General features: G+C 41.5%; 2 protein-coding genes across 6 annotated transcripts; one reads left to right on the top strand and one right to left on the bottom strand.

Annotated features, from left to right (window-relative positions):
• The first annotated feature begins 97 nt into the window (after positions 1–97).
• Positions 98–6,255, top strand: si:dkey-26c10.5 (uncharacterized protein LOC563797 homolog). Of its 3 annotated transcripts, XR_004764152.1 has the most exons (8): positions 99–610; positions 728–856; positions 3,625–3,723; positions 3,948–4,070; positions 5,192–5,343; positions 5,438–5,535; positions 5,651–5,901; positions 5,941–6,255. XR_004764152.1 is itself a non-coding variant. In XM_035406827.1 (7 exons), exons 1-7 carry the CDS (start codon positions 532–534, stop codon positions 5,769–5,771), a joined length of 801 nt encoding a protein of 266 aa, XP_035262718.1. In that variant the 5' UTR covers positions 98–531; the 3' UTR covers positions 5,772–6,234. The 3 variants fall into 3 exon arrangements, 1 of the variants encoding a protein (XP_035262718.1); XM_035406827.1 differs by having other exon boundaries at positions 98–610; positions 5,651–6,234; XR_004764154.1 differs by lacking the exons at positions 99–610; positions 728–856 and adding an exon at positions 3,023–3,456.
• On the bottom strand, positions 6,066–20,160 carry trpv6 (transient receptor potential cation channel, subfamily V, member 6). Of its 3 annotated transcripts, XM_035406785.1 has the most exons (18): positions 20,011–20,160; positions 19,211–19,296; positions 15,111–15,262; positions 14,558–14,655; positions 14,077–14,199; positions 13,445–13,585; positions 12,747–12,845; positions 12,392–12,567; positions 10,815–10,961; positions 10,631–10,710; positions 10,188–10,323; positions 9,439–9,525; positions 9,243–9,319; positions 8,768–8,933; positions 8,493–8,559; positions 7,726–7,994; positions 7,253–7,359; positions 6,066–6,772 (listed from the first exon to the last, which is right to left on the bottom strand). In XM_035406785.1, the coding sequence occupies exons 1-18, from the start codon at positions 20,018–20,020 to the stop codon at positions 6,493–6,495; spliced, it is 2,301 nt and encodes a 766-aa protein (XP_035262676.1). In that variant the 5' UTR covers positions 20,021–20,160; the 3' UTR covers positions 6,066–6,492. The 3 variants fall into 3 exon arrangements, with proteins under 3 accessions (XP_035262676.1, XP_035262684.1, XP_035262690.1); XM_035406793.1 differs by lacking the exon at positions 20,011–20,160 and having other exon boundaries at positions 19,211–19,576; XM_035406799.1 differs by lacking the exons at positions 19,211–19,296; positions 20,011–20,160 and adding an exon at positions 17,971–18,065.
• Positions 20,161–21,818: the final 1,658 nt, after the last annotated feature.

Below are 21,818 nucleotides of genomic sequence, written 5' to 3'. Positions count from 1 at the left end.
CAGGCTTGTATTTAGGCACAAGATGCATCAGGTTGTGGTCTGATCTGCCGGGGGGGGGGGGGGGGGGGAGGACTGTGGAGCTATATGCCTCCTTAGCATTGACATACAGCCGGTCCAGGATCTTATTCTCCCTTGTATTACATGTTTCAAATTGTGTGACGTTTGTCAGGGTTTTTGAGAGGGAGGCACGGTTGAAATCCCTGTTGATTGTCATGAAGGCGCTGGGGAGTTTGTCTCTGTAATCCTGCAACTGTGGAACGGAAGACGTCACACACGCCCGCTGCTGGTGCAATAAAAGACAAGAGACAGGAGGAACTATAGATTGACAGTAAGAGGGTACTAGACAGCTTCTGAATTTAAGCTGCTATTTTTAGTTTCGACTCGTGAACAATTAAAAGAGGAAGGTCATTTTGGTCGCTTTTCTTCTATCCATCAGACATAGTTTGTTCTTTTCTCACTGATATTTATCTTCATACTAATTTGCGATAATTTATATAAATAAGAAAGTGAAAGGAAAAGTAAGAAACAAGAATGGAGATGCATGAAATGGAGATGACCGAAGAGGAAAGCAAGGGAAAAGAAGAAAGAAAACAAGAAGATTACAGGGAAGGTGCGTGTAAACAAACTTGTCTTTTTTCTATCTATCTGACATTTATTCACTATGTTTATCTATCGCTGTACATGCTCTACAGTTAAAGATTGTTTAACGCAGCCTTTTTGCCACCAGTCTGCCCAGCAGTCTCTGCTGGTACCACCGCAGAAAAGGGTGAATCGCAGTACACGGCCCTGAAGATTCCACCTGAAGACATTTACTCTGAACCATTTATTTCTCATGCTTCTGCCACGGCCATAAAAGGTACTGTCCATAAAAGGTAGGTGTACCAGGTGTCAGACCACATGGTACACCTTTATTCCTTTGCTAAAATTTTACTCATGTCAGAGTAAAGTTCGAGGCTTAGCAAAAAAAAAGGGATAAATCCCTGCACATTAAAATGTTCAGTGTTAAATGTGAGTCCACTATGGCCAGAGTGGATTCATATAAAATCTGTTAGAGTTTAATTGGCGCTGGACATTTTACTGGGTGAATGTAAAATTATAAATGTTAAAACATTTTAAACGTTTTAATTTAGCAATATAAAATGCTATATTATTAAACACAATTAAAAGGAAAAATAAGAGTGCACTCTGTTTTTAGTTCAGTTATGGCTCAAACTGTGAGCTCAGTTTTGTACCAAAGAGAGGCACTGGTTGCCCAGACAGTTCCCTATAAAATCAAAATAGTGGTATGTGCTGTATCATGCAGCCCAAACTGAAATAGTGCAACTCACAATCACAATTTTGAACAAATACTTTATTTTATATTTAAATTTAATATTTAATATTATGTTTAATATTATGTATATTTTAGATATTTTTTGATATTTTTGCTCTTGCTTCTACGTAGTTTCTGCCTGCCATGTCATAAGAATTTCTCTGCTCAGAATGACCTTGCGTTATACTGTGCACTCGACAAATAAAAACACTTTGACTTTGACTTTTATAAGGAGGCGATAGACAAAAATTTCAGAAATCTATGTTTGTTAAGCAAATGTATATAACATATAATCTTTATATTTTGGTTTTTGAAGACATTTGACTCAAAATATTAATTATATTTTTGAGGTTTTTGGACATTATGAAAAACAACTGTTTCAAAACATTTTCAATGTTACATCATTTAGGGATGTGAAAGAAAGAAATGTATTTTGTATGCATATGTGTGTTTTTAATGACTACAAAGGTTAATTTTAGTTAATAAAATGTATTATTATTATTATTATTATTATTATTATTATTAATAAAGTAGTAATAATTCTAATAATATAACTGTTAATTTTTATCATTATAATTTTACAATAGCATATTGGATTGGATATCGGAACAATGAAAAAGAGGAAGAGTGAAAGAGGGTGAAAGAGAAAATACATGGTTACCGAAAATAAAAAAAAATAAAAAAAATTGAACAGCAGTGCCACCTGCAACTGTGAGGCGGCACTGCAACTTAAGAGTGCGCTGCTCTGGGACGCTTGCCTGTGCGTCGGACATTTTCACACTGCCACACAGTACGTCAGCAGAGTATGGAAGAGTCGTAGTGCTAATCAGATCAGTGACAGCCAGGCTTGCCCTCTGCTGACTGAAGAAAACAGTGCATCTCTGGCAATACAATTCTATCTATGTTCCACTGCTGCGCATCCAGGTGTTTATGGCTGCTACTGCTGCTGTGTATGCTCCAGGACTTATGGTGAACCCTTCACCGAATCAGACACTCAGAATTTTTAAACTATATATTTGTGCAGTCATATAATATATAGTTTAAGATTTATATTATATACTATCATAATATTATTATATAACACACATTTGTAAGTGTATATGCTTCTCTACTGATTGTTCCTTTCCCCCATACCAAAAAGTGCTTAGCTTCTGTTGTTGTTTGTTGAAGATTTTGAATTTATTTAGGGATCTTCTTTGAAGAACAGATTCGGTACTTTCAAAGTAAACCCTAATGCCTTCAGTGTTGAGAGCACACACGTTTATGAACTCAGTGAGTCCGGACTTTGGTATGGCTTACTACTTGAAAGTTATCTCCCGAGGAGCAGTGTTCCAGTCATTATACTATTGTATAGGATGATTTACATGGGTTATTTTCAAGTGGTCCTTCAGTTTGTCTTTCGTAATGTGGAAGGTGACCAAAAACTGCTTTAGAAGTATTCGTTGCTGTCTGGTTAGCACAAGACAAGAGTCTTCAGTAGGCAGTCATTTTGTGAGAGAATACTTGCTGTATATAACTACCAAGGAATGATATTTAGACAGCAGGGTGCCTTTTTAGGACCCATATTAATGAAAATAATAAGAGGAGGCCGGGCCATGCTGCCGTTTTATCTACTGTTTAGGCTATAAAGCCAAGGACAAGGAGGCTATGCATGAATATGCCCCACAATATGTGGTTTTCCTTTACAATTGCATATCGCTCACAGCTGTGCACGCTCATTGGCGGGCGCACGCGCACAAATTTGGAGCGAGACAGCCAATTGACTACTTTTATGAGTCAAGTTAGGAAAAAATTAGGAAACCGAAAAAAGAGACGAAATACTGCGCCAAAAGTATTCACTAACAAGGGGGTCGTTGTCATTGAAACAGTGGACGGCAAGCGCCACTACACAAAAAATAAAACTGCACGCAGGACGCCATTTCCTGTCGAGGGAAGAAAACAGCGTTCATTATCAGAAGCGCTTCGCAACTTGAGCTTTATCTACTGGCCCAAAAGGGAAAGGGAACATTTGCGGTAATCACATCTTGAAGAAAAGGACAAGAATTCAAACCGTTCATTATTTACGATGTATATTAAGTTTTGTCGTAACTATCAAATCGAGGAAACCAAAACTAAATTTCCAGATGAATCAAAAACATTGCAAGGTACGCTGCAGGTAGCATGCATCAACGACGCGTTTTTTTGTCGTTTTCAAATTGCTGGTCTGTATGCTTTGAATTATGAGATTTTTTGAAGGTTTTTGTCATTAACATTTACTCCTGATGTATTGATTTGTATATTCTTGATATTTAGTAATTATATCCCTTATTTAGACCTCCAGAGAAGAGCTCGTCTGTACCTTGGGCTGTGTGTGATTCTGTCGGTCCTCTCACTAATACTTTTGATCGCTGTCTGCATCCTCGGTGCCTCACGTAAGTGCATCCAAGGCACCGACATTCTATTTGTTGTTAATATGAACTACCGTTTCACGAAGACACAGCTGACATACCATCATGTGCAGGTTTCACCAAAATCAGTTTTGAGAGCGCGTCTGCAAAGCAATTGCATTGTTATGGTCAACTTCCAAACATATTAAACTATCCAGGCAACATTCTGACGAATGTATTGTCTTGAATGGCGTCTTGTGGTTTCTCAGGGCAGACTGTGTGCCATGATGAGGAGGTGTTTCCAGTTGACGCGGCGACAGCTCCCAAATTGGACCGTACACCTTGCACTATCCAGGAATGCAGGCAGGTCTGTTCAGGCAGAAGAACCCCAGGTAAGGTTTGTTAAGCGTACTGACACAAGTGTGATGCCAATTGCGCAATGATTTTGTGTAGTACTAGTTGGGATATAAATACTGCACTGCTAACGGTAGAACACAGTTGCTGCGTATTTAACCTGTAATTGCACTGAATGAACAGCAGATGGAGGCAGTTTATTAGCGAATATTGCAATAACCCATTTTCATTCTTTGAGTCAAATGTAACACCACAGTATGTGTATAAATAGAGAACTTTTTATTGTCATGTATAATCCCGCAGTGAATTTAGTGTGTAGTCCAACTTCTATGTCACTAGTCCTATGGTTCTCAAACTGGGTCCTGCCCCCCCCCCCTTGTGTACGCTGGTTTTTCGTTCCAACCATAATTGCAACCCCAGAATTTTCACAAGCTGTTCATTTTTCTTACTTTTTATGTTTACTGGGATTATTTACCCTCTTAAAACTGATTGTCCAAAATAGCTGTGCTTGCCATGAAAAATTTAATTCACTTTTACACATTGTGCTTATTGTGCTATATTGCAAATAGTTGCATAAAAAGAGGTAAATAATTTTTAACTAATCAAGTTAAAGACTAAGGTGAATCATTAGGAGCCCTGACCACTAAATCTAACCATCTGGAAGATGATGAATGTAAAGACAAAGCAAATGATAATGTGCCACTGCCAAACCCACTCTGTGTTCATAGCTTTAAGAAGGGAATTGAGAAATGTGTTCAGCAACCTAATTAGGAACCTATTGATTAACCTCAGTCTTTCATCTGAAAAAAAGACCTGTTCTTATGTAATTGTTTGCAACATAGCACAATATGAACGTGGGGATTGTATGCATTATGGCATGCATAGCTATTTCTGGCACAATGTGGCTGAAGGGAGGTAAATCATCCCTCTAAAACATGAAAAGCACCAAATTAATAAAAATGAGCAGCTAGTTAAAATTCTGTTCACAGGGGTCCCCAGGACCATGTTTGAGAGCCACTGCACTAGTCAACACGCATTTCTCCAGTCACTCAGAGTGTATGGAATATATTATGGTATATCAGAATTTACCTTCACAAATGCACTGTTTGGAAGAGTCCAAACACTGAACGTGCTGTAAATGTATCTCTCTTTTTCCCAGCCCGTTCTTGCAGGAAGTGTGATGCTGGGTGGGTGGAGTTTGAGGGCTCCTGTTTTTACTTCTCGCGTAACCTGCGCACCTGGAATAAGAGCAGAGAGGAGTGCAAGAACGTGGCTGGGGACCTGGCTGTCATAGACAATCAAAGAGTACAGGTAGCATTCCCTCTTAGGCTGGCTGTCATACCGTCTGGCCACCATTCAGCAGAATCAGAACCTTATTCTCCCTCTCTCTCTTTCTCTCTCTCAGGAGTTCCTGGTAAAGAAAGGGAACATGGCATATTGGATTGGAGTGATCCAGGCCAAAACTGGACAGTCTGTCTGGGTCAGCACCACACCGGGAGAGAGGTGTGTGGATTTCAGGCCTATACTCCTGTTGCTGTCTTGGTTATACAAACAGCAGAGACGGTGCTGTGTGTGTGTGTGTGCTGTATTAACCCCGCCCCCTTTTTTCTCACTACAGTTACTGGGCCCAGAGCCAGATTGAGGGGAATTGCGGCTATCTGATTGGAGGAGACAACCCGACTGCTAGCTGGCACGTATCGCCATGCTCACGCCAGACTGCCTACATCTGTCAGAAATGAGGGAGGCTCATTCATATTTGCATAAACTACTACAATTCACATGCAACATTTCAGTAGATAATCATTCTTATTACAATCATATTAAATCAATCAAAACCTCTTCCGTTAATACACATTAATATTTCATTCGTAATGAAATAATACGTAATATTATTATTATCAGTTATATTAATATTCAGTTATCAGCCTTATGGGAGGTGTAAGTTGAATGAGAAAGTGCCTTCAAAGAAATGTCCATGAAAGTGGGACTCTGTTGTGCTTTTTATTTGGTTGAAGGCTTTTTGCACTCAAGTGAATGGTAAAGAATTAACACGCACATTTAATACATTTTGCTTTGTTTTCTTTAATATACACGTCTTACTGATGTACCTGGTGTACTACATTTGTGTACTACATTTAAAAAAAGTTTGAGCTCAATAATACAATCATTTTTTCATAAATAAAGTGAGAGAGAACAAATTGATCTGAATAGTCTCAAAGATGAGTTAAGATTCCTGAGTTTTTACTGCATACTGTAGCATCATATTCATTTTACATTTCAACCCTTGGACACCCAACAGAAATGGAAAAAAATACATTTATAATACAAATCTTCCCCCGCATATTTATGAATAAATTCACACAATACTGCATCCATTTATTGCACATCACCAAAAAAAAAATTGTGGCGCTCTACCACCAATCCGTATCGTAGTGGTATGACTAGTTCTGGTAAAAAATCTCAGACAAACTCAACTTCCTGTTTGTCCGAATGGGCTTCCTTTTCCGCCTCTAGGCCCAGAGTGCTTATGCGAATCACCTCCCAGCCCCTGAGAGACTTGCGCTTAAGCTTGGCCCTGGCTTTCTCCTCGTGGCTTTTGAGCGGGATATCAGTGGGGGGGCTGTGAGGAACGTCGCCCTTCTCCGTCTCTTCCACTTCCGGGACCGGATCGTCATCCTTGGAAAAAGCGTTGACGTAGCGACGGATCTTTTGGACCGACTGGTCATTGCGATCCTCTACTCTGAAGAGGGGAAACGTGGAAGATTGTACACGATTATTTAATGTAGTCTACGGTTCAAGACTAGCGTGAACAAAAGTTGGCGAGAAACACTTTTACCTATACATTAGGATTTGGGGAGATCTTTTAAGCATCATACGACTGCTTTATGCTGCAACCTTGATTATTTCAGTAAAACCCTTCCTGGAGGAGGTCCCGTAGACCCAGAGGACACACGGCTTCTTCCCAAAGTGTTAACGAAGGTGAACTATCACAAGACTGATATTCAAACAGCTTTGTTTTGGCCCCCAAGCAAAAAATTGATTAGGCTAAGAACGACTGACTGGAAGGACTCGATGTCCCGGGAGAACCTCTTAAGTTCTTTAACGTTAATTCCGTAATTCCTTTTACTTTCTTCTGTGTGCAAGTTATGCGCCCTCGCTGTGCCTCGGAACCTCTTCCTGACTTGAGGCCAAGTACTGTTAAAAGTCATTAGCTTCCTACCTGAGGTACCAGCGCTCTCTCAGACCGTACAGGAGCCCACACACCCCCAGTCTAGGCCACAGGTACCGTGGTAATCTTCTTTCCAGCATTAAGGTGGTGGCCACAACCTGGGAAAGCAGAATGAGAGGATGATGCAGTGCATGTGATGGGAAAAAGGTATTAGGCTTCAGGCATAACTAAGCTTTTAATTTAAATTCAGTGACAAACTATAAACACTTGACAGTGGTTCTGAGAGCGCACAGGATTGGCAGAACAGGCACAGTGCCAACAAAAAATGACAAAGGTGAAAACAGATGCACCACACACATCACGCGTGTAGTTCTTATGTTCTGAATGAAGAAAAAAAAGCAAAGGACAATGTCTATGGTGCCTGGAAGGAAGGAAAAAGATGGTTAGAGATAGTTAGAGATGCTAGAGACGCCCCCAGAGAGACACTCTCAGAGGTTAAGTGAAGGAATACCATAGAGGTATACCTGAGTCCTCCAGAGCTCGTCTCTCTCCTGCGCCACCCTCCAGTGCGTGTCGCTCATCATGGCGATCAGCAGGTTGAGCAGCAGGATGTAGGAGACCACGGAGAAAGAGCAGTGCAGCACGTGGACAATGGGGGGCGTGATCAGGTTGTGGTCCACGGGCAGGTCCACCAGCCCCACGCTCAGCTCGAACTGAGAGAAGAGGGTGATGGGAAAAGAACGGTAGGGGGGAAGAGATCCGGGGTCCTGCGTCATGTACACCATCCACAGAGCTGTGGGGTGGGGGTGGGGGTGGGGAGGGGGGTGGAGGGGTGCAGAGGGGGTAGGCATGGGGTATCGACAGGATATGCGGTAGGTAGACAGGTAGGAAGAGAGGAATGGAGAGAGGAGGGAAAGGAAAGGGGGAAAGAACATTGGCAGAAAAAGGAATAGAACAAGAGAGAAGAGGGACGTGAGCCAGAAGAAGAGGGGTAGGGAAGGAGAAAAGAGGTAGAGAGTGGATGAGTGTGTGAGAGCAGTGTATGTACATTACAGTAATGCTCTCACTGAACAGATGGAAGTTCAAGACTAATTTATAACATACCCCGTGAAAACGTACAAAGTGCACTAATTTCATGCAAATTTAATGCAGTTAGTTTCAGTCATGCACCATTTAAAATTGCCCCAGCAATCTTCCACAGATGGATACACACTGTGAACATGTTTCTGCCACAGACAGCCTTTGCCTAAGAATATAATTACATATTTCCTCTTAAAGGGGTATTACTCACCAGTGGCAAATCCAATCAGCACTATGATACTCAGCCAAATAAACTTTGTGAGGTCTCCGAATATAATCTAAAGAAAAATGAGAATAAAATAAGAAAATGAAAATGGTTTTAAGGCAGAAAGACCAGGAAAAATACAAGCCCCTGAAGGAACTGAATGTAGCTACTCTTGACACAAAGGCAAACCTCATCAGTGACAGAGCCGTGAGCTTCTTTGCTTATATCACACACTACTGAGGGGAGGTCAGTCTGGAAGTGGAAGGCGGGTGGACGCGTACCTTCTGTATCATGATGACATAGGGCCCGAGCATCTGAAACCCACGGGCGAAGTACATGACGTTGCACCAGCCCAGGACCAGGCTGACCGCCATCAGAACCGTCTCGCCGGGCATACCGCTCACTCGCAGCACGCACAGCAGCACCACCAAACACGCGTAGCTGATCCTGACACAGGGGTACAGGGTTCAGCACAGAGTGGAACACACTTAGCAGACATGGCCTGCTGTGGTAGCCATTTTGGCTCCAGGATCATGGGAACACTGCAGAAGACAATGAACAATTCTCTTGCCTGGAAGGCAAGTATGCGAGACTTGGAAGTGCGTGATTCAGCTTGCAAATTCAAATATTTTGATAGCAGCATTACTATAAGTCTCTATTATCATCCTTCCTGACAAAAAGTGAGTCTAAATCCCTGCTCCCAGTCCACAGAGTGAGAAAAGCAGGAAGTGCAGCGTAGGCAGCGTACACACTTACAGAATGACGTGGAAGGGACCCCCAAGGGCCGTCTGCCCGAAATATCGCTTGGCTCCAACTCTCAAAATATCAGGAATCTGAAGATCAAAATGCACAAAAATAATGGAAATATCTCTTTGGATATCTGTGCAATGTGAAAAGAGTGGCAGGCAGAGAACATGTGGGAATGTACGAAACACGCATCAGTTATACTGACCTCCAGAAGCAGGATAATCAGAGCACCCAGAATACTGATGATTTCCCCCACCAGACGCAAGTGGTCCTCATAGCTCACATAGCTTTCCTAAGACAGCAGGCAAACAACATTCACAATAATGGACAAACTCTCACTGGCTGACACACACACACACATGCACGCATGTACACAAACACACATATATACACACACCACACACACACACACACACACATGCACGCATGTACACAAACACACATATATACACACACACCACACACACATACGCACGTATGTACACACACTTACATATACACACAAACCACACACACACACACACATGCACGCATGTACACAAACACACACATATACACACATGTACACACACTTAAATATACACACACCACACACACACACACACACACACATGCACGCATGTACACAAACACACATATACACACACACCACACACACATACGCACGCATGTACACACACTTACATATACACACACACCACACACACATACACACATGCACGCATGTACACAAACACACACATATACACACATGTACACACACTTAAATATACACACACCACACACACACACACACACACATGCACGCATGTACACAAACACACATATACACACACACCACACACACATACACACGCATGTACACACACTTACATATACACACACACCACACACACATACACACAAATGCATGCATGCAAGCACGCACACACAAAACACAACATACACACCCACCTCCATAGTTTTCTGTACGCGGATTGTTGCATCGCGTTCAGATACTGTGTAATTCTCTGGGGCATCCTTCATGGGGCGGTACACACAACACAGTGTGAACATTCCGATATATAGCAGGTACAACGCCAACAACAACCTGTGTTACACAACAAAAGCAACAGATAACACAACAAGTGTGATACAATAATTTATTTTCTTAAAGTGAACAATCTTAATAATTAAGTCCAAAAATAAATACTATTTAGGACATTTTATTTAATAAAATGATTAAACCACTTGATTAAACCAACACCATGGCAAGAATAATAACTTAATATTATAATAAATAAAATGTGACTCAATATGCGTCAAAACGTTATAGCACAAAGCACAGCTTGCTGGTATGTAAATCTGCAGGGCTAACCTCCTTGAACACAAAAAGCTCTTAGGGAGGAAATGGCTACCTAAAATAGTGCTTCCCGTAGAGATTCCACTTGAGACTGACCAGCTGCCTGATTGGAGTCACGTCCAGCAGCCGTCTAGCCTAGATGGGGACAGAGTGATGGGGAGAAGAACTGTATAAATTACGCGGGACCCAACAACGCGAGTGCTGTCTAGCCCAGAAGCACACAAGCCCCCATTATCTACCTCTCTCTTTTGGCTGCCCACGATGAGCTCCAGCACAGAGAGGTCGTCAGCCCAGGAATCGATCTCGGTCATGTCGTACAGGCTGGACGTTAGAGGCCCCAAACTCCACTGCACTATCCGCCGACGGTTCACCAAGTGCTGGAACACCTGAGAGAGAGAGAGAGAGAGAAAAAGAGAGAGAGGAAGAGAGTACACCATAAAAACGTCTGTCTTAACAAGTATTTTAGCCTTGTAATGAGACTTAAAATCTTATTTCTTTCCCTGAAAAAGAAAAGTTTTGCTTGTTTTAACTTATTTTTTGCTTGAAAAGTGAAATTGTCTCACCCCAAGGGCAAATCCTTTTGTCTTATTTAGACAATAGAAACAAAAGCAACAGAAACAAGATTTTAAGTCTAAATATAAGACTAACGTTCTCGTTAAGAGAGATTATTTTTTGGTTCTTTAATATATGTCCTATGTGAGGAATAGGAGTGTGTCTTTGTTCATTATTTCAAGAATCGTGACATATTTACACGAAACAGCAAACTACAGAGGTTCATTCCAGGTAAGTACATTTTTTTTGCCATGTTGGCATACTGAATCATATTTCACCAGCATGCATCACCGCAACCTCCCCTATCAATTCAGGAAGGCACAGATAAGCATGCGCTCTTCTACGATGTGCATGATGTCGACTGCCAATTGTTATCTCATCACAATTTGCAAGCCGGGACTGCGCAGACAAGAGCTGGAAGAAGACACTCCACGGCACATGCGGCTTAACATCCTGACTAAATCGTCCAGCAGGGGGCACTGTTGCACATTGCTACGCTGTTATCCTGGCTAAATGAGATCCTCCCTTCCCTGGGTGGCCCTACAGCCAACTGTGCATCATCCCGCAGCTTGCATGGTAAATGGTAAATGGACTGCATTTATATAGCGCTTTCATCCAAAGCGCTTTACAATTGATGCCTCGCATTCACCAGAGCAATTAGGGGTCAGGTGTCTTGCTCAGGGACACTTCGACATGCCCAGGGCGGGGGATCGAACCAGCAACCCTCCGACTGCCAGACAAGCGCTCTAACCTCCTGAGCTATGTTGCCCCCATCTGCCAGCCAAAGCATCAAAATTGCCATTGGCAAGGTCTGGATTGGCTACCAGACTGCGGGGCCCACCCATGTGCAAGAGCAGTACCTTAACAGGACAAGCTGCCCAGCAGCTCCTCAGGTGAAGTAGTTTTAACAAAATAATTTAAGAAATGAGAATGAATTCATTTTAATCTAACATAATTAACAAAAAAATAATTTTTTTGTTAGCTACTAGATGCATGTTAAAATATTTGAATGTTTTTTATTTGTATTTTAGCTGTTATTTTCCGTTAATGACAGTTGTGTACATCCTATGAAATGCATTTAATGTATCGTCACATGATAACCTTGCAGGTTCCTTTTTCCTCTCTCCAGCAGCAGGTTTGGGGGGGGTCCTACATAATCATGATGGTCTATTGAAAATACCACTATCGCCACTAACACGGTATAACTTTGAGGATGCCGAGTGGTGTATATTTGTAGTATTGACCCTGACGTTCCCCCTCTCACCACCACATTGCCCTCCTTGGCTGCCAGTTTGAAGGTGGTGAGCCCGCGGTAGTTGGGCAGCATGTCGAGTGGCACGGCCAGGTCCATCTCTGCATCCCTGGCCAGGAGCAGGTCCAGGGTCTGACACGCGATGGTTTTATTGGGCTGCAGAACCAGGATGTGCAGGACAGTGTTCCCTGAGAGATGGAGAGATGGACAAAGAGAGAGAAGTGAGGGCAGAGGAGAGAAACGTTAACTGGCTGACAAATGGTATTTAGAGCAAAAGAGAATATAAACCTGAAAATATAATAGGGGAAAGAAACACTGGCTTAATACACAGATATAAAAGTAAAGAGAAAGAAAGAAAAGCTGTTACCAAGATAGTCCTGCGCCCTGATATTTGCTCCGGCATCAATCACCATGGAGACGATCTCCTCATTCCCCATACAGCTGGCGAAGGACAGGATGTGCTCACCTGAAAGTAAAGAGAGTTCAGCTCCTCTGAATGTTAGAAAACTACATTTCCCAATATGCACCTGTGACAAATTTCACACAAAAAACACATTGTCCTGTGGATCTGTTTCATGCCAAACACATTTCAGCATTAATATATAACTCCTCCATGCAGGTAGGAACTAAATTGAGCCCTGAAGAAGTGAAATCCCAACTGCATCTTTCATATAAAAAAGGTTAAATGCAATATAATTATAATGTATGTTTAGCAGCATAAACTAACAATACTGGCAGCAATGCTTAAGAATACAGCACACATTGCAAGAGTCTCTGAAGTCACCTAAAGTTTTCCTCTGAAGAGATAGATGGTCCAGATGGGTCCCTAAGAGATTACTGTCACATGTACAGTAGCAGGCAACTGCAGCGTTATTACAGGAAAGCCTGCTGGACTTTACCATGAAAGCATGTTCAGAGGTACCTCGCTAGTGTATGGCCTTACATTCCGGGACTCTCCTGTGCCCAACGGCAGGGAGCCTTCCTGACTGTAAGAAACACACTCTCTCTTTCCGACCAGCCTTACGAGTGCACTTTCTAGAAGGAACCGCCCTCCCTCCGCCTCACCGTAATACAGCAGCCCGCCTCTCCTTTTCCGGAAGTACAGGCCCGTGACCCTGGGCGTGGCAACGTCGCCCCCTCTGATGATCAACTCACGGACCAGGTTTGCGTTCTGGTTCACCACAGCTATGTGAAGAGCAGTCATTCCTGCTCATCAGGAGAGAGAAAGCCAGGAGAATACAAAGCAGGCCTTTGGTCATTTGGTCATTCGGCTGTACCTACACTGCCAGCCAAACTATTTTGCTGACATACAGTTTTACACATGTTGTTCACGTTGGTCTGTAGTCATTGAAAACGCAGCCTAGATGTCACAGGATCCAGACCAAGCTATGTCATTAGCCGACTATGGTGGGGGCAGAACTAGCACCACAGTTGGGGCGAATAAATACCTACAAATGATTCGTTTTTGATAAATACGTATAAGTAGCAGTATTATGACGTCAACGTTGCATTTTATACGTTGTATAATTTACGTGGAAACAGAATAGTGTAAACTTGTAAATCAGGCGCGTTCCTGCGTGAGGATGTGCATGTCCATGTGTGCACGTTAGTGCTGGCATGCATGCACGTCTGCCTGAGTGTTTGTGTGTGTGTGTTTGTGTGTGTGTGTGTGTGTGTGTGTGTTTGTGTGTGCTTACCCTGGTACAGGTCAGAATTCATGGGCTCGTTGATGAGTTCCGGAGCTCCATCCATCAAACACACAGCAGCCTCCACGTTGTCGCTCAGTGCCGCTACATGCAAGGCGGTCTCTCCCAGTGCTCCTGAGAGGACAGGACAGAGAGTGTGTTCAACACAGCCGACTCACACACTCCATAAACACCGATGAGCGGAGAGAGGGGGACACTACGAAAGCCATATTCCCCACAATGCACTGCACATGGCACAGATGATACTGCACAGTGTAACCCAAAGTGGAACTGCAGTCACTGAGAGATTACTGGATAGAGGCTTCACAGGAACATGTCTGAAATACACTCATCTTCACAGTGGTAAAAGAAAGGACAAGATACGATTTTAAAAGAATAAGACAATGCACACGTGCCACGTTTTCACATTTCAAGCCCATACAGTGGTCTATATGATGGTCAAGTTCTGACGTAGAAAGAGAAAGACACTTGCCTCTTTCAAAGATGTCCGTGGACGGACACTTCAGGAGTTTCCTTATTGAGCCGACGTCGTTCTCTTTGGCCGCAAAGAAGAGCGGGATGTCATTTATCCTGACACAGAAAAAGAGAGAGAATAAGAGGGTGGTCAGTGGCGTATAGAACCACAGACTGAGTGTAATTACGGAGCGCTAAAAGACGGGTCCACACTTGCAAAAGCAACAGAAATATTACGTAATTGTGACTCTTTACCAAAGTTTTCACACCACATGTGATTATCCCTACAAGTGTTATCATGAAAACCCATCATGTTATTAGTAATGGGAAGAGTCCAGCTCACCTGGTTAGTTAATTTTAAAACTGCTTCTCTAGGGGATATTTCACATTCACTGATTTTGCTCCAGCATTATGCCACATGCCAGTAATATTTCTATTGTGCGTAAGTCACAGACTTTCTTCTCACGTTAAAGCAGACCCTTTGGTATGTTGTTAAACAAAAAAGGTAATGTCGTGCACGTGTTTATTGATGGTAATAACCGTGGATGTGCATGAATATGTTTCTCTCTCACCTCTTGTTCTGCATTAGGAACGTCTCATCCAGCATTTGATTCCACCCTTTCCTGTTCTGCAGACGGAACCTCAGCTGGCCCCACCAATGGTTGAGCTCGCCAGGAGCAGAGCGGGCCAGGGGAGGAGCCATAATGTCAAACGCAGGATCAGACTGTGTCATGTGAGGGGGGGAAAAGGATGGATCAAAGGTAAGGGAATCTCCCAAAATATACATAAACATTTTCACTTAATTTACTTAAACGTCAGGTTAGTTTGCACTTCCTTCCAGTCAACTCTGAGGTTTTAAAAAAAACCTAAAATGCAATTTCAGCAAATGTGATACAAACCACCAAAATATGAGAGATCTGCACTGTGACAGGCAACGTCAACAAACTGTTATTATACTATTTGCAGCTATTTACAGCCCATGCAGCTCTGACAAGAAAACTCAAAAATAGTACTTACAAATCTTACACAACCAAACAGCTATCACAATAGAAAACAATGTCATTATGCTGAAATACCAATTGTGTTTGGACAAATCTAGCACATCAAAACAAACATATTCCATAATTCTGTGTGCTTCGTGTACCATTTCATATTTATTAAATGCTTTTGTCTCAGTCTGATTAAATAATTATTATGCACATGGTACACCTGAATGACTTTGACAGCTACATGAGCACTACTTCACTTAGTATAAATCATGGTGGAAAATCTGAGATGCACCATTGTTCACAGGGGCACCGTAAGGACAGGGGGTAGGATGATTCCAAGGGCCCTGACTAACAGGGGCCCTCAAAAAATATGAGAGCTGGGGTGCTGGGGCCCAATGTGAGATCTTTTCATGGGGCCCAGAAACCTTGGTGGCACCCCTGATTGTTAAGCAAAGTGGTCAATCTGTTTCAGGAGGTGCGCTAACCTTTTCGTGAATGGACATGCCATATGTGAGTTCACTAAGGTGATTAACATTTACACACCAAGAGTAAATCAATAAAGAGGGTGTCTAGCATGCAAGCCATGTATCATATGTGACAACCACCTTAGGCAATCTGAGCTTAGCTTTTCACAAGGTGTCAGACAATGGATTGTGGGACGCTGTCCTATTCGTCTTTCTGTTTCTGGACAATCATGTGCCTGTTCACTGGTCACTGAGCCCTGAATGCCACACGTCATCACAGCTCACGCCACAGGTGAGCTTTAATAGAGCTCAGCTCTTTGAGTTAAGAATCTGTGGCGCTATTCTCCCATTCTTTTCTCACAAGAGAACTGTCTGTAGCACAAGCGTGAGGATGTGCGTTCTTCCTTCTGGAATGTTGCTGTGTAAGGAGGAGCCCAGAAGAATGACAGGACAGAAAGTCAGGTCCCTGGACTTCCTCACTGTAGCACCACACCTTCAGGCCGCAACCAATCAGCCATTAACAATCAACATCAGGTGATCTATAGCAACCAGTCATTTCCCCAGACTATCACACTTGATTCTCCTTATTGACTAGTCTGTTATGCACAGTGGCAGCATAGCACAATAGCTAGGGAACTAGGCTTGTAATGGATTAAGTTTGCAGGTTCAAATTCCTGGGTGCATTGCTATTGTACCCTCAAGCTAGCAAGATACTTTACTTAAATTGTTTCAGTGAAATATCCAGCTGTGTAACTGCACAGTACATAAAAAAAGGACTGTCTGCAAAATGCCTAAATGTAAATGTACAGCGTAATTAGTACATCATTCTGCACTATACCAAACTACCGTCTCAAAGTTAGGTGGACTCTGGGGAAACTTGATTTACTGATAAAAGACCACTGGGCAGCACTGCGGCTTTGCTGGTGAGCGGGGCTGAGGCTCTGTTGACAGGACCTCATCCTACTGCACTAGTGAACACACAAACTCAAGGCACCACAGCCCCTGTGTAACCATTAGACTTGCCATAGATGATTTCGATTTTGCAGCGGTAGCAACACTACATGCAAGGTAGCTTTTACTGAATGTAATATGTCGGCTGTTGCGATCCGGCTTCTCTGATGGAGAAGAACTGGCAAAGCAATAATAATGTTATTGTGCTGCTACTTGGAAATGCCTTATTCCCCCGTCTCCAAGATCGCGGAGTCATGGCGCTCGGATCTATTGTCCTGCAGCATTAGAAAACACTGACTATGAACTCACAACTCAGCAAGCGGCAGCAGGTCCAGACTCCCTCATACCTCATACAACACTCTTGCTCAAATGGGCATACTGGTTCCTTAATCTGTTACAGTATTCTCGTTTGATCACGTCCAGGCTTTGCACCCAACAAGTCCTATCACCTCTACGGTAAGTGTAAAGTCACTTCTCCGACAAATTAAGTGATGTAATGACTGATTTACGACAGTTTAAGTCACACAGGAGTGTCATGGTTGCACGTCAGTTATCAGTCAATAAAACTGATGCCAAAACCATTTATTTAACGTCAAAGACATGTATGCATCATTTATCCAAAATCATACATGCACAGAGAAATGCATTTATTCTGATGCTGGGTAAGTATTTTCATACATAACAGAATGCATTTCCACAGTGAAATGCATTAATAATGTCTAAAAGATGTAACCATCGCAACATTTTAAAAATTATTCATTTATCTTTGAAGTTGAAGGGAAGAACTCATATTCCCCTCAGAATTTAACGGTGCATTTCAGCTACATACTTAACACCCCCTACAAAAGGTTAAGCTATTTTTTTCTCATTTTGATTAAAAAATGTCACCAATCCCACGTTTTTCCAGTTACAGTACAGATGGACATTTAACATGTGATTCACTGTAAAGTGACTTATTCAGTACAACTTGACTTGTACTACTCTGTTATAACTACTATTAGAAATAAAAAAGTGCAATAAAACCTTACCTTAAATGTGGGAATCAATAGCTATATATTTTCAACAATATTTTGTCATGTACCCAAACCCCATTGTTAGCCAACAGTGTCCCTGAGGTCATGAACTACACATTCATCTATGACTAAAGTTCTTGTTCATGTACATTTATATAGGTAGATGTGTGAGATTAAATTGTGGGAGGAGAAAGAGACAGAAGGGAGGAGACAGAGAGAAGGAGAGAGAGAGAGAGAGAGAGAGAGAGAGAGAGAGAGAGATCCAGCTACAGTAATGGGCTACTTCTGCACTGTTATTACAGTATTTTGCCACACTCCAATCACTGCCCATGAGAGAGAGAGAGAGAGAAAGAGAGAGAGAGAGAGAGAGAGAGAGAGAGGAGAGAGAGAGTATTATTAGACAGAGAGAGAGTATTACTTTTTGGAACAAAACCACACAAACTCAACACAAGCTTGAATGCTATATTTCTCAAAAAAAGACAGTGCACCACAGCAGAATATTTGACCATGGTGGCTGATAACAAATTGAGAAAAGCATTGACAGTGTACAGACTCAGTGAGCATGGACTGACCATTTAAACCAGCCGCCAAAGGCAGACCTGGCTTCCCAGAAAGGACAGGCTGTGCTCCCACTGTGATCAGGGGCCAGTGAAGACAGAGCTGCATTTCCTTACAGAATGCCCAAAATAACAGCAAATGAGAAAATCTATTTTAAAAAAATTGAACCACTTTACATAAATTGTAAAATTACAGCAATATAGAAAACCTCCCCTATAAAATGGGGGAGAAACAGAGTGTGTGGTGTTGGTTGTAAGATATGTGGCCTCCTGTTACAAAATGAGGGGCAACCAGTAAGGCATCATCTATTTGTATTGTTAGAAGTTTTTGTTCTTATTTCTGTTCCTGTCATTCAACAAGGTTGTCTGTAAGTTTGGCTTTGGTTATTTTTTTTTAAAAGATTTTATTATTTATAAATGTATATATTTTATTCCAGTGTATTAATTATATGTCTTATGTGCCATTGTTAGTTGTTTCACTGTGCTGTGGTAATCCTGTTTATATACAGCAATGCCAGTAAAGCATTAATGAATTGAATTGAGAGTACCACACCGCATAAAAATATAGCTGTTAGATAGAATCCTAAAAACTAAAAGAATACCCTTTACAGGAACGATTCTTGAAGCAAAAAAAGGTGAAAAAATCACAGTCTAGTCTAATCTGAAAACTACGTTTGTAGGTCAGTAGATGTGCTTACCTTGACGAACTTTCGAGACATGTCCATTTTCCACATTGTGCAATTTCTCGGTTCAGTTCCACCGCCTGTATGACCACCACGAAGAACTTGGCAACACAATTATCGTCATCAGTTTTTATTATTATTACAGATAAGCAACGGAACAACTCGTTTCGAAAATGCTGACACTCTAGCTCGGTGTAAACGAGCATTTATAATCCAAAGAGTCGGTCATACGTTGTCAGTGAAACCTGTGGCCCAGGCCTCAACTAAAGACGGACGCTGATAAACCCCAATAAAGCGGAGCCGTGGCCTCTTTACTAGAGCTGGAATGAAATAGGCTAGTCACTGGTGGGGTCGCCTCGGGGGGTTTGCCAACCCAGCAAACGAACAGCCTGAATTTCTGGTTTATACCCCCACCCCAGTGTGGGCAGTGGGAAACTCGCATTTTTTATTTACTTGTACTGCCTCAAATTGATTTTCTGAGCATTTAACCCACCGGCTACAGAAAATAAATACACATATGTCGCATTATATGTAAATACAAATAAAGACAAAATATTTTAAAAATATATATATTCCAAGAGTTCTCTCATATATATTTACATTGTATATTTATTTGGTGATTACGTAAATATATTAATAGGCCTAGGCCTGCATGTTCATATTTACAAAGTGTTTAACATATTTTCCTTAGAAATGGTCATTTATAATAATAATAATAAGAAGAAGAACAACAACAATAAATAAATAAGTCCGAAGTTGTCATAGGTAGTACGCTGAGTTCACGTTATGTCTTTAAAAACGATCTAAACACGTACCTGAAGTCATGAAGGTATGCGCTATAGGCTACATTTGAATAACAAATAGATGGACGTAGGGGGTAATGGAATGTTTACGACAAAAGTAAAGTATGCAGGCCTAACTGAAACGAGTTGTGGTCGATTTGTTCCGGTTTGTGCAGGTTTACAGAAGCACTATCACTTTGTGTGTCTCAAATGTTGCATACATGCATTTGATGTGATGAAATACAGCCATGAATTGTACCAAATAATTGTGACAAAGAGAAAATGTGTTTTGGCCTGTAACATGTATTTAATTTGGCAGGCACGAATAAATCAAGCTTGTATTTTTATTTTTTTTATTTTTAAAGCAAACATAAGCATGGAAGGTAACCAGAAAGGATATTGCCCTACCACAGTGACCTGTGTAACTCGAACCATACCATAGCCTACTTTTCATATTCATCCCAGTGCGCTATTATATAGGGGTTATGCAACACCTCGGCCCTGAAAGAACTCAATCAGGGCAATTCATACAGAGCTTAGGGACGCGCTGCAGATCAACAGTGCGATTTCAATCCCCTGCCATGTTATTGTGTCCATAATAAGACGGCGGTCTGTCACAGTGATTGTTGTTTTGTCGCAATGATGATGATCAGACTGCGATGGTTTCCAGAATAACATCTGCAAACACATGGTAATTGTATTTGAGAGAACATAATTCTCGGGGATTTAAGTGTTCGTAGGCCTATATTAGCATATACGCCTTGTTTTGAAACATTATCTGAAACGATACGAAATGCAACTACAAAAGGCAGAATGTGTGGCTCAAGTGTGAATACAGCTACAATAGAGTACGCTAAATTAATCACATGGGCCTACATTTCCCCCATGCTTTCGTAGCAAATTAAGTGGACATAACTGTTTTAGACACCCTCAATGAAAGCAGGCTTCAAAAATATTTCCTTGCTTGCATATGCGCTGATTTGTACGTCGACATATTGCTATGCTCATTTATTTTCAGTTTGCTTTCAATCTAGTAAAAGAACTAAACATTAGGATAGGCTATCAGGATTGATTTCTGATTGTGATCGTGATTATGTTACAAAAATAGGCCATACACTTAAAATAGCATTTTAACATATTTTTCACATGCTTCATGCGACGCCCATTGATGAAATTGTGTGATCATTATTTATTATTTATTTATTTATTTATTCCTCTTTTTTAGTTTTTTAAAATTTAGTTTTGCTAAACAAGGGAGCTTTCCATGGTTACAAAATTCAATATAAATAACAGTCCTTTATGAATCATTCTCAAGCAGTTACTCTAGTCTCACGGCTAACGGATTGTTAAAGGATCATGCTATAGCAGCAGGCTCTCTTTCTAATAATGGGCTGTATGCATGCTGCATGATTACATCATGGCTATTTGAGAGCCTAGGTGTCATATACTATTTTGCACTGAGTTACAGAGGACTTGTAGGAAAGGTAATAGGCTTTACTTATGTTAGGTCAAAGTTTGGCGAAGCTGTTTGTTTTTTTATTCTTCTGTACTCTCCAACATCTTTCTTAATTCACCCTGTCTTAATGCCTCCCCCTTTCCATTATTACCCCAAATACAGACTATTCCCTATTTACGGGGTAGAATGAATCATTCTAAATATCACACACACACACACACACACACACGCACACACAAATATAAAATATAAATATGTGTGTGTGTGTGTGTGATGTCTGTATTTTAGCATGTGATGTGTGTACTTGCAGACAAGATAATGTTTTAAGACTGTAAATTTCTGTACAGGTCTTCTGTAGAGATGTCTGAGTCATTCCTTCCCTCCT

Source organism: Anguilla anguilla, chromosome 1 (genome assembly GCF_013347855.1).
Source record: "Anguilla anguilla isolate fAngAng1 chromosome 1, fAngAng1.pri, whole genome shotgun sequence".
NCBI lineage: Eukaryota > Metazoa > Chordata > Actinopteri > Anguilliformes > Anguillidae > Anguilla > Anguilla anguilla.
The sequence above is the reverse complement of the archived record's forward strand: the minus strand, read 5'-3'. Positions and strand labels throughout refer to the sequence as shown.